The sequence below is a fragment of the Aedes albopictus genome, chromosome 1 (assembly GCF_035046485.1).
Source record: "Aedes albopictus strain Foshan chromosome 1, AalbF5, whole genome shotgun sequence".
Classification (NCBI taxonomy): domain Eukaryota; kingdom Metazoa; phylum Arthropoda; class Insecta; order Diptera; family Culicidae; genus Aedes; species Aedes albopictus.
Window position 1 is genome coordinate 102,981,170 of NC_085136.1, and position 18,352 is coordinate 102,999,521.

The 18,352-nt window shown below is 42.4% G+C and overlaps 1 protein-coding gene across 4 annotated transcripts in view; it reads left to right on the forward strand.

The window, feature by feature from the left end:
• LOC109409444 (protein phosphatase Slingshot) overlaps window positions 1-18,352 on the forward strand; it is a 111,169-nt gene that overhangs the window by 72,801 nt on the left and 20,016 nt on the right. For all 4 annotated transcript variants that reach the window (XM_029855476.2, XM_029855478.2, XM_029855479.2 and 1 more), the window contains 2 exons: window positions 6-1,253; window positions 17,396-17,461. In XM_029855476.2, coding sequence (XP_029711336.2) covers window positions 6-1,253; window positions 17,396-17,461 — 1,314 coding nt within the window. The remainder of the gene's footprint in view (window positions 1-5; window positions 1,254-17,395; window positions 17,462-18,352) is intronic.

An 18,352-nucleotide genomic window follows, 5' to 3' on the forward strand; every position in this document is an offset into this window, starting at 1 on the left:
TCCAGCTTGAATGAATGCTTTCCCTCCGGAATCGACGCTGCCCCGATGCTAGGTTCAAACGAGCGTCTTCGCGCCAGTGGCGAGGACCCGCCTGCCAGCCATCAGCAGCAGCGGCAAATCCCCGCAATCAGTACCACCACAGCTACTCCTCCTCCGCCGTCGGTCTCCGAAAGCGTGATCGCCCAACCGGCGGAACAGCCCAATCCTGCCAGCAGCAGCAGCAACAGCAGTCACCGCCACCCATCACGGTCCCGTTCCGACAGTGCGGACGAACGGGAATCGGTCGCCTCGTCAACGGGCAGCACCGCATCTTCCGCTTCGTCCGCCGGAAGTGACATCCAACAGCATCTGCAATCGATGTTCTACCTACTACGGCCGGAGGAAACCCTTAAAATGGCCGTCAAACTCGAATCGTTACGCGCTGGTCGCACCCGGTACCTGGTGGTCGTATCCCGTCCCCGGTCCAAACGAATGATCCTCCGACAGCCGCAGCAGCAGCTCAATCAACAGCAGTCGACGCCGATGGCGTTTTCCTGCTCCACGACGGCGGCGACCTCGGTCAGTTCGACTCCGCTGTCGGTCTCGCCGATCCCGGTCGCAATCCCGATTAGCAAACAAATTACTTCCGCCTCTCTGTACAAGGCTGCTTCGCCTTCCACGACCACCGGTTGTTCCGCCGTCGAAGAGGGAACATTTGTATCTAGCTTGGATAACTGCGTTCTCAGTGTTTTGCCGAAAAGTCCTTCAGCTTCAACTGCTTCAGTGAATAACAATAATAAGAGTGTCGATAAATGTGATAGTGATAGACCTAGCAGTAGTAATTGTGTTAATAATAACAATAGTAATGTTAGTAGCCTTAGCGGTAGTGTAGCTAGTGTCGGAAGACCGGGATCCGGATCTGGTTCCGGTAGCTGTCGAAGTGAGGGTAGTGTGAACAGGGCCAGCACTCCGGGCCTCAGTGGGTTTATCAATGTGACCGGTGTAGGGTCCACCACCTCAACTGGTGTTGGGGGAATGTGCAAACTGTTGGGGGGAAGTTCGGCTAGCGGTGGAAGTGGTTTCAGTGGCAGTAGTACTCCTCGGAGTAGCAGCAGCGCCAGTGGCCATCATCACCATCATCAGCAGCATCATCATGGCGGTTGTAACGAAGTTGAAGAATCCTGTTTGCTGGGGATCGACTGCAATGACAAAACTACCGTCGGGCTGGTGTTGCGAGTACTGGCGGACACTACGATTCGGTTGGACGGCGATGGGTGAGTATCGTTATTGTATCGTATTTTTTCTTCTGTGTTCTCGGACAAATATTCCATCAAAACTTCAAAGGTTTGTCAGTTAGTTAAAGTTTTAGGAATTAGCATCTTGTCGATACATCGTTGAATGGTGCGTTTCTAAAAAATGTTTTTAAAACGAGACCATTTCTCAAAAAAGATCGAATTTTGATAGTACGGGGCTTAGAACTATCAAAAACGGACTTTTATTAGCTGCTCAATCAGTGGCGTCGCGTAACCTCACTTTTTACCTGTGCACCAAGTATAAATGCTTGAATTATTTGAACAAATTTGCTTGTAATAATTAGAAAATGACGAAAATCCCTGGGCTTGGATTATATCTTCCAGGAAGCTTTGATTTCAGGCATGTGGTCGATGTGCTTTGCAGTAATGATTGGAATAGCTGAATGTATAATCAATGGCAAATAATTCTGTAAAAATCAGATCTTCAAGTCATCTGATATAGTTATACTGATCATGATGCTGCATAGTATATCGAACATTTGTCGAAGTCATTTATGTGTCGGGAAAATATAATTCCAAGTTGGTGAGAATATTACAAACTGAGGGAGGGTAATAGGCCCAGTCAGACCCCTGAATGGGCAATGTGGGTTAGTGTATGGGAATGCCATTGAAGGTTTGTAATATTCTCCGAGGCTTTCGAAATCCAACAGGGCGCGTCCCCGGGTTGCGGATAGGGGGAAAAGGGAGATTTTTCGCATTTGTACTGTAATCAGCCAATGTGATATTATCTCCTATGGTGTTGTAGTGCGAATGAATGATCTCATTCTATGGGAATTCGAACCTTGTAATGTATTCTTTATGAACTTCAATTTGACAAGGTTTTGAAGACAAACATGAGATGAGAGAATTGGCTAATAGGAAAGTCACATCAGCAAAGCTTTTACATATGCAAATGCTATCCATGGGGTCATGTCTAGCATTTAATATGTATGGCAATGACTGGTTCTTACCTAGTAGGGGTACTACAAGACCACGCGGACAATTCGATTAAAGGCTTAATTGGGGATAATATATTTTCCAGAACTGAAGGAACATTTTTTTCCGGGTGACTGGCGAGTCGGAGAGGGTAGAAGTTTCCGTTTGTTATAATTGACAAAATAAACAATCGGGCGCTTTTTCTTTCTTTGACTTGCGTGGTATTTTGTGGATTATTGTTTTTTGGTTTTGGAAGGTATGCGATTCACTATTGAGCCTTAAAATTATTTTGCATCTGAATAGCATTGATATTGTCAAGTCTGTACCAACACCCTAATCCCACACCAAAATACCCTTTTCCTATCCCATGGCGTTTATGTGGTCAGCAAAGACTATTCAGCCATTACCCCTCCTTATCATCGGCTTTGGACTGACTTGCGCTCTCATTGCCCCACCAAATGCTGCAAAATGAAAATGAAAATGAAAATAATTAGAAAATGACGAAAATGACTGCTTTCACTCATTTCTATTTAGATTTTGATCATAAATCCCCTGCAATTGCAAGTTTTAGGGTCGGTGCACAGGTAAAAAGTGAGGTTACGCGACGCCACTGTGCTCAATGTCTACGCATAGTAGATAAATTTGTCATCAATAAGTCAATAAGTGGGTAGCCGTAATCTCATAAATAACTTTACAGAACAGTATTGAAACAGCGAAACTCGATATTTTGTGCATCTTTTCTACCTTCCCATGGGACTTACATGAGAACAACATTTCAATATAGAGCAACTTACGATATGTTCGGCAGCTTTGTTATCTTCGTCATAGGGTGTTTTCTGAAGATGTCCTTAAAACATTACATATCTAGTTTAAAAGGAAACGTTTCATGGATAGCCTTGAGTTTAGTTCAGTTCTGCGGCCAAATTTGAGATAATAAGGCCAATAAAAACCCCTCATGACGAAAAAAAACAACCTGGGACGGCGAGCATTTACATTACATTATGGTCGCTTGAATAAAGCCAGCTATTACCCCATTCGAACGAGTCAGTTATTTTGAACAAGTGATGATATAACTTAATCCACTACATGGCGACCGTGACACCTATAAGCACTCAGTTATATGTTTATCTTCGCCGTAGTTCCTTCTGGTGCTCATAATAAGCCAAACCTTTACAGACGATGCACCTTCGTATTTAACGACTCACATTATTGTCAACCGTTATTTAGATCGTTCTTGGAGATGCTCAATTCTTTTGGTCCAAATGTAGAACAATTCGAAACATTTAGAGCGCCAAAACAATTCCTCAGTTTCACCGGCGTTTGTGTTAAATTCCAGGAGCTTCTCCAAGAAAATTTCCAACAGTTCCGCCGGAAGTTTGGGAGTGTTGGGTGCTCCTCTTAGACTCCTTCTGGAATTTCCTCTGAAAATATGCTCAACACTTTTTCCAGGAATTCTTCCAGAAGTTTCTCTGGGAATTCTTGCAAAAAATCCTTTGAGAATTTTTCCCGGGATTCCTCCGGGAATCGTTCCTTGTAGTTCTTTCGCGAATTCTCCCAGGAGTCCTTCTATGCATTATCGCAAAAAAGGACACTAGACGTGAATTTCAGTATTTTCTGAAAGCATCCTTAGAAGGAGGGGAAGGAATTTTGTGTAAAAATCTGAAGGAATTTCCAAACATCTGATCGAATTTTTGAAGAAACACATTAAGAAAGTCCCAAAGGAACTCCTTAAAATTCACGGTAATAAGCAAACATAATTTTGAGATGTACTTCTGAAGGAATATCTATAACAACTTCTGAGGAAATTCTTAGATATATTTTTGAAGAATTTTCCTGCGAATGAAGAATTAGCCTTTGCTAAAATCACTGGAGGAACTCTTAAAGAAATTGTTCCCTGTCCAAGTTTGCAGGGGTTGACGGTATTAAAGTGAAGGAGTTTCATTTTGATTATTGTAATGTAGTGTTCTTTAGTGAAACATATCTCCTTTTCAACACCTTAATGCGCCTTCAACGGTTCATCACGAACCGGCTGCTGCAGATGGAGTATTGCTGATCATATGCATCAGACATGCTCGATAAACACGGAGGAACCGCCGGGGCTCAGTAGAGTCTATTCCCAAGCAATAGTTCCAAGTCGGTTGGATTTGAGATGGTTTTGATAATCGTTGCAAATCCTAATAAAGGTATTATAGGATTTGTTCGAATTTTGACTATGTTGGTCATATTTTCTTTAAATAAAGCAATTAAAATCAACCGACGAATTAATAGTGGGATGGAGATTTGCAGCGCTTAATTGTGCTGATAGATTCGAAGCTAACGTGCGAACACTTGAACGCATTGTTGACGTCAATGCGTTCGAGGTGACATTTTGGACAAAAACTGACTGCTTTTTATTAACTGAACAACGTTACTTATGTATGACTAGGTTGACATTTCTAGCTTTCTAGGCTATGCTTGAAAAAATGACATGGCTTATCTAGGTTGGACCGATAGGACAATAGGACAGATCGGTGAAGTACTAGATTTGTAGTAATGAGCTGAATTTTAGTATGGTGAGAAGGTAAATTCTCCGTTTCTGCAATAAAATAGTGCAAAAGGCGTGGGTATTATGATTCCTGGCCTAATTTAATGCTGTTTGAGCAAAACTTTGGGCAACAGTGTTGTTATTTTCTCCATTTCTTGCAACATAAACAACATAGTTATCCAAAGTTTTGCTCAAACAGCATCAAATTAGGTAAGGAATCATAATACCCACGCTTTTCGCACCATTTCATTGCAGAAACAGAGAATTGACCTTCTCACCATACTAAAATTCAGCTCATTACTACAAATCTAGTACTACACCGAACGTGCCCCATTGAACGAATTTGGAATATTTTCCATAGTTTATGTAGGGGGATTAAAACACATAATAGTTGACAAGCAATCTTTATTATTTTTAAATTTTATTGAAATCAACTGACCAGCTTGGTGTATTTTTGTTTATCTCTTAGATGGTATTATGACACCAACAGAAACATATCAGGAGTTCAGTTACATATTTCTGTGGGTCTTGGACCGATGACAATTTAAGGACACAAGAGATGAACGCAGAGAAGTTGAAAACAATTAGCGAAATCAAGAAAACAATTTGACACAGTACCGACTATATTTTAACATACGGCACGGGGTTCGAATGATTCGATAAAAAAACTGACTTAGAAAGCAGAAAAACATATTGAACCATACCACAAAACCAAACAAGAAGACAAATACAAACCGTGTGACCATAACACTACATAGGCAAATCCTGACTGACTGACCAATTGAAAATTTTCTAATTTTCACCGAAACTTTCTGAGTCAGTTTGCAACAGTCAGGGTGGCCACCGAACCGGGAAAAACGGGAAAACCGGGAAAAAGACGGGAATTCAGAACGACCGGGAAAAAGCCGGGAATTTGAGATGATTACCGGGAAAATTATTGAGAGAAATTTGGTGAACATATTTGAATTTCATACAACTTATCGATAATCTGTATAAGCAAGTTAAATTCAAATTATCGATTTAGATCCTGTACAACCTTGCTTTTCTCGAAATTTCGCTAATTCATTATCGAATTTGTGAATAAATCTAGAACTTCAGCATCATTTCAAACATAAGCAATTTCATAAAGGATTAACCCTTCCTTCTCACGTTTTTGAACGACTATTTCTATGTCAAGAAAGCGTTTCCGAAAAAAAGTACTCGAACAAGACTTAGGTATTCTAATTTGGCCAAAGTTTTCGAAATCAACGAAAAAGTTTTACAGTTGTAAATCATTAGCTGTTTGATTGTTTATCAATAGTTCTACTATTGAAACGTGTGTTGGTAGTTGGGTTTACCTAATGAGATTACAATTGTATTGTAAAACCTATTGCATCTTATTTATTTAATTCCGCTTGTTTTGAGTTCGTCGAACATCGATGACCACGTGGTCATTTTTTTGGGACTTACGGGACAACGTTATGTACGTGGACAGTACTTTACTCACACTGTCACACTGTAAGATCCTAAAATCGATTCGTTTGATTGCATATTACTCGAATTACTCCACATCATGATGTAAAATGATTGATGTAAAATCTATATACAGGGTGTTAGATTCATGAGTGCAAACTTTTTAAAGGGTGATAGAGGACCATACATGGTGAAAAAAATTGTTCTACGCATATGGTCAAATTTCAACCGTTACGTAGTTATTGAACATTCCACGTTTTTGATTATTATTGCCTTAACTGGCTATAACTTTGAAATGGTCAAACTTATCGCGGTTTTTTTATCAAATGTCATCTTTGAATCGATTGGTTTAGTTAAATACCTAACTAAGTTTTCTAGAGCAAAATAACTAAAGATAGTATGTTTTAATTTGTTTTTGTCAATTATCTTTGAAACATGCGTAATAGATTAAAATTATTTCTTAGGCAAAGTAGTGGCACCTGTTCTACTCTGCAATTCGTTCTTTGACATCAAACTTCTAGCTCTTATCGTTTTCTTGCAATTTTGATTTAAATGTGCGGCACAGTCCGCAAAAAAGTGTTTACCATTATAGTTGCAAATTTATGATCTGAAATGCGATGTTTGAATCGAAATTGCAAGAAAACGATACGAGATAGAAGTTTTATGTCAAAGAACGAATCGAAGAATAGAACAGGGGCCACTACTTTGCCTAAGAAAGAATTTTAAATTATTACGCATTCACCCTTTAAAAAGTTTGCACTCAGGAACCTAATACCCTGTATATATAAAAATGTAGGTAGTGGCATACATGGGACCGCGCATAACTTGCGAACGGATGATCCGATGGGTCGTCTGTGTTTTGTTCTGTTAGTTTTCATCCACGGAAGGTTTATGAGGCAAAAACATGGAAAAATTAAGAGTTTTTGACAATGTTGCGTTGGATCTTCCTCGCGAGCATTCATTTTTACATCTTCGCGATCCATTATTCGTGAGCATTCGTTTTTTTATTTATGCTTCGCGAAGAACACTCTAGCTAGTGAATGGAAGTAGTGAACGAGGAAGTAATTTTATCACTTTTGCAGGCCATATGCGACTCCCATTCGTCCATGGTGCTCACTCCTCCATTCGTCCACTTCGTTGCGAGGGTTTTTCGACAGTTGCGTTGCGGCTAATACGGCTGGGAAACACCTGATTCATTGTGGCATCGGGTATTAAGATTTTGTACCGAAATCCGGATTTTCCGCAATCCTCGATGACTGGACCGATTCCCCCTCTAAGTAGAAGGTGAGTTTTTGAGTCGAATTAGCCCAAGTTTGCTAAAATCGGCGACAAAATGGCAAAAATATGACCATTTCTGATTAGCAGGTACCAGGGTACCATGTTGGCTAGAAGGCCGCGCAGCGGGTTTTGTTCACGTAACCACTCGCGGCGAATAGTTTTCTGTATCAGGTATCAGTAGGTCGGCTCCAGAGGCACGTTCTCCTCCATTTGGGTAATTTGTGCCATCGCCATGAACACGAGCCTATTCATCATTTACCTGACGGAGAAGGGAAGGAAAAAGGATAGGACATGGGAAAGAACAGGTAAGGGAATAGGATCGTCATGCTCGCAAAAGCGTACCACAATGGGTTCACATAGCGTCCTGAAAAGGACACTGTAATAACGCATAAGCGTACCACAATGGGTTCAAACAGCGCCCTGAGAAGGGCACTGTGATAACGCATAAAGCGTAAAGGGAGCCTATAGCTCTTTACCACAGCGGATCAAGAACAACAAAACGTCCTGAAGATTCAGGTTTCTGAAGTCAGTTTCACTTAATAAGTGTTTTCCGAGTACTCGGAAACGCAATTGCGCAAAAACTGGACAGTTACATACTAAATGATACGAAGTTCCATAATCGGATTCACAGCTATCACAGGCAAATGAATCATCTTGCTGAATATTCGCCATGTGATAACTGAGTCGGCAGTGGCCAGTCAATGCTTTGACCAGCATGCTGCAATTCTGCTTTGACAGATTTGTAAGATACTTTGCCACCCCTAGAGATGGCTCAGTACAATACAATTTTGTTTGACGTCATGACTCCAAACTATTCCAGTATTGTTTGTGCTGAGTGGCAGCCCAGGTGTCAATCTGAAGCTTCACCCAACACTTGGATACCGGAATAGCTGGCTCAGGGTCAATGAAGTCATGTGATGCTCCAGTGCGAGCTAACTCATCAGCCAATTCATTTCCAGCGATGGAAGAATGGCCAGGCACCCATAGAAGGTGAACAGCGTTTGCTGAATTCAGCTCCTCGATTTGAGTTGGACAAGCGATAACTATCTTCGACCTGGAGTTGGCCGAAGTAAGTGCTTTAATAGCAGCCTGGCTATCTGAACAGAAGTATATTACTTTTCCCATTACGTGCTGCTGAAGTGCTGATTGCACTCCGCACATAAGAGCAAAGATTTCGGCCTGAAAAACGGTGCAGTGTCTACCAAGTGAGTAAGACTGATGCAGCCTTAGCTCACGAGAATAAACACCAGCACCAGCTCGACCTTCGAGAAGGGAGCCATCAGTGTAACATACGATGCCGTCTGAAATACTTCTCTCCAGATAACCAGATGTCCACTCTTCCCGGGAAGGAAATTTCGTGGTAAATGTCCTATATGGAAAATTACAAGCAATTGTAAGATCACTTGGAGCAAGGACAACTTTGTCCCAATTTACCAAAAGAGGAAACAACGAGGTGTGTGTTGAACTGCGGTTCACAGGAGTTTCCTCTAGTAGACCGAGTACCCATAGACGGTAAGTGCAAGAAAGTGCTTCTTGTTTGAGATGAATGTGTAGTGGGGCAACGTCAAAGAGCACTTCGAGCGCTGCCGTAGGAGTTGTAGAGAACGCTCCAGATATCGCCATTAAGCACATCCTTTGGAGATGGCCTAATTTTGATTGGACCGTTCTCACTTCGCCCTTTTGCCACCACACAAGACATCCATAAACCAATATTGGACGAACAACAGTTGTGTAAATCCATTTGATATACTTGGGTTTAAGACTCCAAGTTGTACCAAAGGTTCGCCGGCATTGCCCGAAGGCCATACAAGCTTTCTTGATTCTGAACTCAACATGAGGTGTCAAGAATGACTCCAACGTACTTTACCTGTTCAGTCACATTGATTTCAGAATCAAAGAGACGTAAAGGTCGAACACCATTACGGTTTCGCTTTTCCGTGAAAAGAACAATCGATGTTTTACTCGGATTTACCGAATGGCCATATTGGCGACACCAACCCTCAACTACCTGAAGAGCGTTTTGCATCAGGTCGAAAAGGGTGCTGATGCACATACCGACTAACAATGTTAGGTAGTCGTCGGCAAAACCATAAGTAGGAAAACCGCTATTATTGAGTTGCCTCAATAGCGTATCTGCTACGAGATTCCACAAAAGTGGTGACAAGACTCCCCCTTGGGGGCATCCACAAACACTCAATTTCCTAATCGCCGCTTGACGCAATGTCGAGAAGAGATGACGGGTTTTGAGCATTTGGTGAATCCAATTGGAAATCATTGGTGATATACCATGACCCCGTGCGGCTTCCAATATGGCATCGAAAGGCACGTTGTCAAAGGCACCCTCGATATCTAAGAAAACACCCAAGCAGGATTGCTTTTGAGCGAATGCCTTCTCGATATCGTAAACAACTTTGTGTAAAAGAGTCACAGTGGACTTTCCAGATTGGTAAGCATGTTGGTTCACATGAAGAGGCACATTGGCCAGATGAACATCACGGATATGATGATCTACTATGCGGCGTTCTAAGCATTTCAGAAGAAAAGAGGTCAAACTGATAGGTCTGAAGCTCTTTGCTTCTTCATACGACGCGCGACCCACTTTCGGAATAAACTTCACAGTAATATCCCGCCAGGATTTGGGAATATACCCTGTATAGCAAAACTGCAAACAAGTAGTTGTTTCAAAACATGTTTGAAATGATCAAATCCCTTCTGAAGCAAAATAGGATAAATCCCATCTGCCCCAGGAGATTTGAAAGAAGCAAAGCTATTAAGTGCCCATTCAGTCGATTCTAAAGTTATGATACTCCGAGCCGAAGCTAAAGAATCATAACTACAAGAAAAGACATCAGGTTCATCCGAAGATGTAATATCCACACATCCGGGGAATAAACATTCCAAAACTTCCTCATCAGAGGAAGTGAAATCACCATTTGACAAACGAAGTTCGTTCACTTGAAAATCCTTAGATTTTGCAAGGATTTTGTTCAATCGACTGGCTTCACTCAGACTGGAAACATTTGTACAAAGGGTTTTCCAGCCGGATCGTTCAGCAGACCAAAGAGCTTTCTGGTAGGCCTTGCGAGCCGACCTGAAAGCCTCCGATCCAGCCGAACGTCGTCTGTTCCAACTCTTTCTACATTGTTTCCTGAGCTTCGCCAGATCAGAGTTCCACCAAGGGGTTCCTCTTGTGGTCTTCACAGACCGCAGAGGGCAAGCTTCTTCAAAAGCTTCCATGATGAAGGCCGTTTGTAGTATCAACGGCATCATCTAAATCACTTGGAGTGTCAATTGATGGTGAGTATTAATGAAATTTGGCTGCAACCAAATCGGTAAAGAGATCCCAGTTGATTGACCGGGGATTCCTGAAACGCAAAGTTGGCGAAGTAACATTCACATGTTCAAACAAGATGTAGCGATGGTCAGATAAAGATTCTTCATCTGACACATGCCAATTGGTCAGCTCGTGACTAATTCTGCTAGAGCAAAGCGTTATGTCTAACACTTCCTCTCTACCAGATACCATGAAGGTTGGGTGGTTGCCTATGTTAAGTAATCCAAGATCTGTACTACTTAACTGTTCCATCAAACTGGAGCCTCTCGAATTGATGTCATGGCTAATGCTGCCCCAGATTATATGGTGAGCATTAGCATCACTACCAACAATTAGCGGAAGGCCTTTTGAAGTGCAGTATGCAATGACTTGCTTGAAAGCATCCGTAGGAGATGGTTCATCATGCGGTAAATAAACCGAACAATAAACGTATTTCCTGTTGAGGTTTCCAACAGATACATCGATTGTGATAGCACATACATCTCTAGTAGTTAGTTCAGAGATGAATGTAGCAACGATTGCGTTATTGACAAGCACACATGCACGAGGCATGACACGTGAGTTTGCCATTTCATTTTTACTGAAAGTAGCAAACACCGGATTCACATGGTTTCCTAGATAGAAATTCCCCTTACAAAAGTGGACTCCTACCACTGGAACAGGCGGTCCGTAGTGCTATTCTTAGCCAGTTGAACTAACCGCTACCGACACTACACAGCCATCTAGGCTGATCGGGAAAAGAAGTTAATATTGGTGATCAACTTCATACGGGCCCGAAAAGCCACACAACCCATTCAGAACCAATTTTTTTATTTCGGGTTTATGATGGTACCAAGAAACTTCTCTAGTCTATTTAACCAAAAAATGTTACTTGGGTTCAGCCGGAATTGCTTCAAAAAAATTAGAATTCTTTCATGTATTTTAGTCGGCATTCTATCAGGTATTTAAAGATCCGGAATTCCGGAATTTCGGAAAAAAAAGCTTTAGGGCAAGCCTCGTTGCATAAATGTACGACTCGTGCTGTAGAAATTATCATTTTGCAACGAGTTGTATACGACATTTTTTGCAATGAGAAAATTATACATTAGAATATGATCATTTCCATTAGTACCATCATGCATCCATCGTCCAATGACCATTTTGCATGCGTATATCGTGTGGCAGGCACGAATGCACTCTATGCCCAAGGAAGTCAATGAAATTTCTATTACGAAAAGTTCCTGGACCTACCTGTTGCGACGCCGCAACCTTTTTTGAATCAGTCTAAAATATGAACCCGTCTAGCCACAACATAACTGCAGCATGACAGTTTCTCGTGCTGTAGTAGTGGTAGAGTGACGGGAGATGAAATCTGCGATTAGATGAATTCAGAAAAAGGTAAATAACCCGACGTCTCCACTGCCCCCACTCGCAAAACAGTCCCATATGAATAGGAAACCCAGCAAAGATGGGACTGTTATGCGAGTGGGGGCAGTCCACTAGACAGAAATGTCTTGCCATTTTTCTGGACAGATGTGTCATGACAGAAATGTTCTCTCGCTGTTTGCATGGAAAGCAGCGGTGTTGATCATTTCTGTTACGTTTTCTCTTTCTGGCAGCAAAATGGCAAGACATTTCTGTCTAGTGGAGACGTGGGGTAAGAGACGAAGTGCAATTTCGCCATCGCAGAAGAATCAAAGTTGATCAAAGTTAAAGTCAGTAGTTTTGATGTGATTGATTTTATTTAGAGTTAGATTCAATTACAGACTAATTTGAATCATGTAAGAGCTGGTAGTGCAGTGAAAATTGCTGAGATTAAAACTGTAAGTTGAAATCTGCAAATAGAAGAAAATGTAGTTGTTAGATGCAATTTAGTTATACTGGACATCTCTCTCTAGTCGCGCAAGCATCGGTATCTGGTGAGTCCTGCAACGAGGATATCTTCCGAAAACGTACCGTGCCAGTGAATTACATTGTAGGTAGAAGGAAACAGAGAAATTATGTGGGAAATAGATAAATAATTGCACATATTTGTGATCCCAAAATAGCTCTTATACAGCGAACACCGACTAGGGTAACGGTCCCAAGTATTGTCCAACTAAGTTGTAGAACTCAGATAAGAAGTCGTGGCAGAGGAAACCACTTAATTGTGAGTAGTGTAAGATAAGTTTTTGTACGAAAATGTTTAATTATTGTTTTTAATAAATTGCAGTTTATGCATCGCTGCTTTAAAAACCGGTTTCCCTCTCGGGAATATTCTTAAAAATTAAGTGACACTCGCGAAGTGATAGTGTCATGTGAGAAGTTCGGACCTGCCAAAAGATGACTTCCGACGCTGAGTCCACTCACGACCAAACCGTCATGGATCTGACGGCAACTCACTCAGTGTGCAATTTGTGGACTGTCTACGAGCGACGAGGTGATGGTCGGCTGCTCTAAATGGTTCCACACATGTTGCGTGGACATCGATGAGGACAATCTGTCGAAGAAATGGTACTGCCAAAGCAAGGCCTGCCCAGGAGTATCTGCAGAAGCAGAAAGACGCCAAGAAGCAGGCTCGCACCCGGAAACACGGCAACGAGTCGGACAAATGCAGCGTCAACTCTTGTCTAGCTGCGTCTAGCGTGCAAGCAAAGGGAAGCAGAAGCGGCAGTATGAGGAACTGGAGGTGGAGATGCAGCTGCGGAAGAAGGAAAGGGAGATGCAGCGTGCGTTCGAGCAGCGAAAGACGGAGTTGGAGCTGCAGATGCGCGCTGAAGAAGAAGAAGAACAAAGGGCATGGCAAGCGGAGATCCTTTAAAAGAAGAAGGAGCAGATTCAGCGGCTGAAGGCGTATCGGGAGTCGTCGTTCGAGATGCAAATGGCAGCGATGGATGAGAATTTAGCGGAACTTTCGGGTCAAAAGTCGAAGCCGGCGTCGAAAGTAGTCAAGGACGTTTCGCGAGCGGGTCCTTCCGGCAAAATCGACGAAGAAGACGAGGATGACGAAAACTCCGACGATTCCGATCTGTCAACCCAGAGTTCGGATTCTTCCATGGAAGCCAGGGCGAGAAAAAGCGCTCCGAGGAAGACGAGCAAGAAAGTGGGAAGTGTCAGCCAAAACGGGCTGGGGAAGCGGCAGACCGACGAAGGCCCAGCTGGCCGCGAGGATGGGGTTAACTTACAAACTCCCAAAATTCTCCGGCAAACCAGCGCAATGGCCATTGTTCTACGCGGCCTACAAAGTGTCCAACGATGTCTGCGGCTACATGAACCACGAGAACTTGATGCGACTACAGGAAGCCCTGAAAGGCGACGCTCTCGAGCTGGTGTCCGGGCAGTTGCTACTTCCCGAAACCATTCCGCAGGTCATCGAGAAGCTGCGCCGGCACTCCGACCGCCCGGAACAACTGCTTCAATGCCTACTGGACAAGGTGAACCGGCTGGTACCCCCGAGACCGGACAATCTGAGGAGTTTTGTTCCATTCGGAAAAAACGGTGGAGCAACTCTGCGGCCGTCTGGAGGCAGCGGATCTACGGCAACACCTCGTCAACCTGCTGCTGATAAAGTCGCTGGTTGCCAAGCTGCCGGATCGGGAAAAGCGTGAGTGGGTCCATTACCGGCGAGGTCGAGGGGAAACAACCTTGAGGACGCTGACGGATTTCCTGATGGACATCGTGGCAGACGCCTGCGAAGCTAACGTTGACGTGGAGTTTAATCCACCGCCGTCGTCGGAATCAGATTCCCAATCCGAAGAGGAGAGTTCGAATGAAGCTGGACTATACTGCCACTGCGAAGCCAGCAGTTCGACCGAAAAAGCAAGCGAAAAGAGAATGCTGAAACCGTGCAAGATGTGTCAATTCATGGACCATCGTCTGCGGCACTGCGCGGATTTCAAGGAGTTACGGTACGCTGAACGCTTGAAGCAGGTGACCCGCGAGAAGTTGTGCCATGTCTGCCTCAACGAGCACGGCGGGAAGTGCAAGTTCAAAATCCGCTGCAACATCGGCGACTGCATAGAGTTCCACATCTCGCTCATGCACCCGGTCGGAAACACGGTCGGGCTGAGTGCACCCATAAGGACAAACTGCACGGTATTGTTCCGGATCGTTCCGGTACAGCTGCACTGCGGAGGCAAAACAGTTTTGGTGTTGGCATTCCTGGACGAAGGAGCTTCTGTCACGCTGGTGGAGAAAAAGCTCACCGACCGTCTTGGCGCGGTCGGAATACAAGAGCGATTGACCATCCGGTGGACGGGAAACACGGAGGATTCCCGAAGAATAAGTCTGTGGGCGTCGGAAACAGGCGCTGCAGCCGGCGGGAAGATGCTGTTGCACACAGTGCACACGGTGGACAAATTGATATATCTAGCGTAACATTTGAAAAGGGCCTATCTGCAAAACGTAAACATTGAGAAAATCGCATGAGAAGGTTACCCTTCAGATTGTTTACTCCTATTTTAAAACGAAAGACTTTTCTAGATGTTTTATTCCATCCATTGACACGCATGTAAGCCTGCTTCATGATTCTGTGCATTAGTTGCATGATACTATAGCGAAAATCCCATAAATAATGGATTTTTAACATAAACGGCAGATAGGCCCTTTTACAATCTAAAATTCAGTTAGGCCCTAGCAGTTAGGCCCTTTTATAAGCGGCAATTTCAGTTAGGCCCTTTTATTTTTTTCCTCAATTTTAGCTAATTTGAATTATTTTGGAATTATTCTTATCGATAATACAAGGAGAGTTGAAGAACTACTAAAAAATGTTGGAAAATATGAAAAATAACCTAAATTTACAAAAGGGCCTATCTGATTTTAGGAATATTTTTCAGTTAGGCCCTTTTATTTTTTTCCTAATTTTAGCTAATTTGAAATATTTTGGGTTTATTCTTATCGATAATGCAAGGAAAGTTAAAGAACTACAGTGGCGTTTCGGTTTTATCACTAGTCGTTTTAATCACTACTCGCCCGAATTCACGGTTTTCTATTCGATTTTATCACGATTTTCGTTTCGTTTTTATCACACTTGTTCTAAAACATTCCAAAACCAATATAAAACCAATACAGCATTGCCCAGTCCACCAAAACTGTTAAAAAATGTGAACTACGACTCATATATTGTGCAGCTGAACGATTTTGAATTAAAAATTAACATTTTTTTCTCGTTTCATTAAATTCACGGTTTCGTTTATATCACGGTAAAATTTTTTTTGATCGTGATAAAACCGAAAAACCACTGTACTGAAATTATTGGAAAATATGTAAAACTAGCTGTACCCGGCAAACTTTGTCTTGCATACTGAGTTTTTTGACGTTTCAAGTCCCTAGCCAGGTCCGAGTCCCCGTTTACAATGTATGAAAACCCCAAAAACTCTCAATTATTCCATGTTTTTTGCCTCATAAACCTTCCTTGGGTGAAAACTAACAGAACAAAACTCAGACGACCCGAATTGGACCATCCGTTCGCAAGTTATGCGCGGTCCCACGTATGCCACTGCATTTTTATATATATATAGATAGATATAGATAACCCAAATTTACAAAAGGGCCTATCTGATTTGGAAATTAATTCTAAGTTAGGCCCTTTTGAATGCAGTTAGGCCCTAAAAGATTATTCAATTTCAGATAGGCCCTTTTAAAATTTATTTAAAATACGAGTAAAATCGCTATTTTCGCATTGATTAAGGTATTATGGGGTAGCTTAAGTAGATATTGATAGGAATAGTGAAAAATCGGGTTTGTTTACATTTTGCAGATAGGCCCTTTTCAAATGTTACGCTAGATATGACCGCTCCGGCCCCAAAAGGTTTAGGGAGACCGTCCCATCTGTTCAGCAGGGTGCTTCTGATTTCTTCCTTCTCAAAACGAAGAACTGAAGACCTATTTGTTCTTTGCTTATTTGTATAATTGGCTTCTTTAGCGTTGTTGAGATAATTTCATATTCTGAATCTGCATGCAAAACTGAGCCGAAATCCAAATTTTCATGAATTTTGGTGCCCGGGAACCTATTTAAAAATCAGTTTGAAGTTTGTATGGGAACGATTTGTCGAATCACCCCTCGTCGCATTTTGTACTGGGCGGAGCTGTCAAGCAGTTGCCCAGCTGTTGAAAGGTGATTTCGAAACATCTCTTCGAAATTGATTTTAGGTACCAAAATAATATTCTAAAAATCTGAAAAAAATCATAGTGGTTTAGAAATAGGTGCTCTTTCGTATAAAATCAAAAAATCTATACATTTTTCTTAATTTAAAAACCCAATTGTGTATTTTAACTCATAGCTAACTCTACACTTGAACATACGTGCAGTATCCTTAGTGTAGGACTAACAGAACCGTGCCCATATATATCCAATGTTTCCGGACTGTAAGATCTATGAACATGTGCGACTTGCTTTATTAGCTTATGATAATGCTAATAGGTAAGTTTAGAATAGCAATACAAATAATCTGACAGCATCTGAAGTTTTGATGGAATATTATTTCGATAAATAACGGTGTGAACAAAGCACTGCGTGTATGTGTGTATGTGTGTGTGTCTACCCACACGCGCTTGTGCGCGGAACGTTCCGTTCCAAGTCGTTCGTCGTGATGGCAAGTTTAACGAGGGGTTTTTTGTTTTTGTATCTTTCTTTTTCTACAGTGGATTCAGTGTCAGCTCGTGTGGCCAGCAGCACATCTTCAAACCAGTCTCCGTGCAAGCGATGTGGTGAGTATCATAGGTATCTCGCTTTGGTTGGGGGGGGGGGGGGGGTTGGTTGGTGATATTCTTATTTCCTTTCACGCGCTGCGTTTTACTTTCTCCTTGCTGGACTTGCTTCGCGAAAGAACACTCTTCCAGTCCAGTCCGGCCGGCTAGGTGTGCCTCGATCTCTGCGGTGTGCGGCGTAGTTTTGTAAACCCGCGAAGTAGTGAAAGCGAAACTTGCCAAGTGCGGATGTTATAAATATAGGCAAGGTCATGGATCTATTTTGGTTAAAGGGCCGAGTTTGTTTGGCTTTGCTATTGAAACGAAAGGAAAACAAACACACCAATCTTGTAAAATAACGGGATAAATATGCTCTCTCGGATTGCGTAGTGGAAATGGATTTTCTTCACGTGTAGCGTTATTATTACTGCATATGTAATAGATTCCACTTGGAGATTAATCGTTTGTAGTTGTATATTATTCGTTAGAAAGTTTCAAAATTTTCATCAGTACCTAACTGTTGAACTTCGAATTCGAAGCGAATTTTGAATAAATTCTCAAACTTTAATAGGAAGTAATCAGCTGCGTTTTTGCTATAGTGCCGGTAGAGGCGCTTTTCTGATAAATGTGGTAAACGTGATAACAGTGTAAACAAGCAGAAAAGTTTGCGCTACGGAATCATAGATGGCGCTCGTGTTCCACGTGTTTTTCACATATACAGCGGCGCCGCCTGCACCTATCCACTCGGAAACATCATGCGCAGCACGGGTGGAAAATGCCAGTCAGAAAAAAAGAAGTAAACAGCTTGCAATTTGTATGGTGGCGTAATAAATTCTCTATTACTGTAAGGCAGCATCCATTTATTACGTAACGCTAAAATCGACGATTTTTGACCCCCCCCCCCCTCCCCCC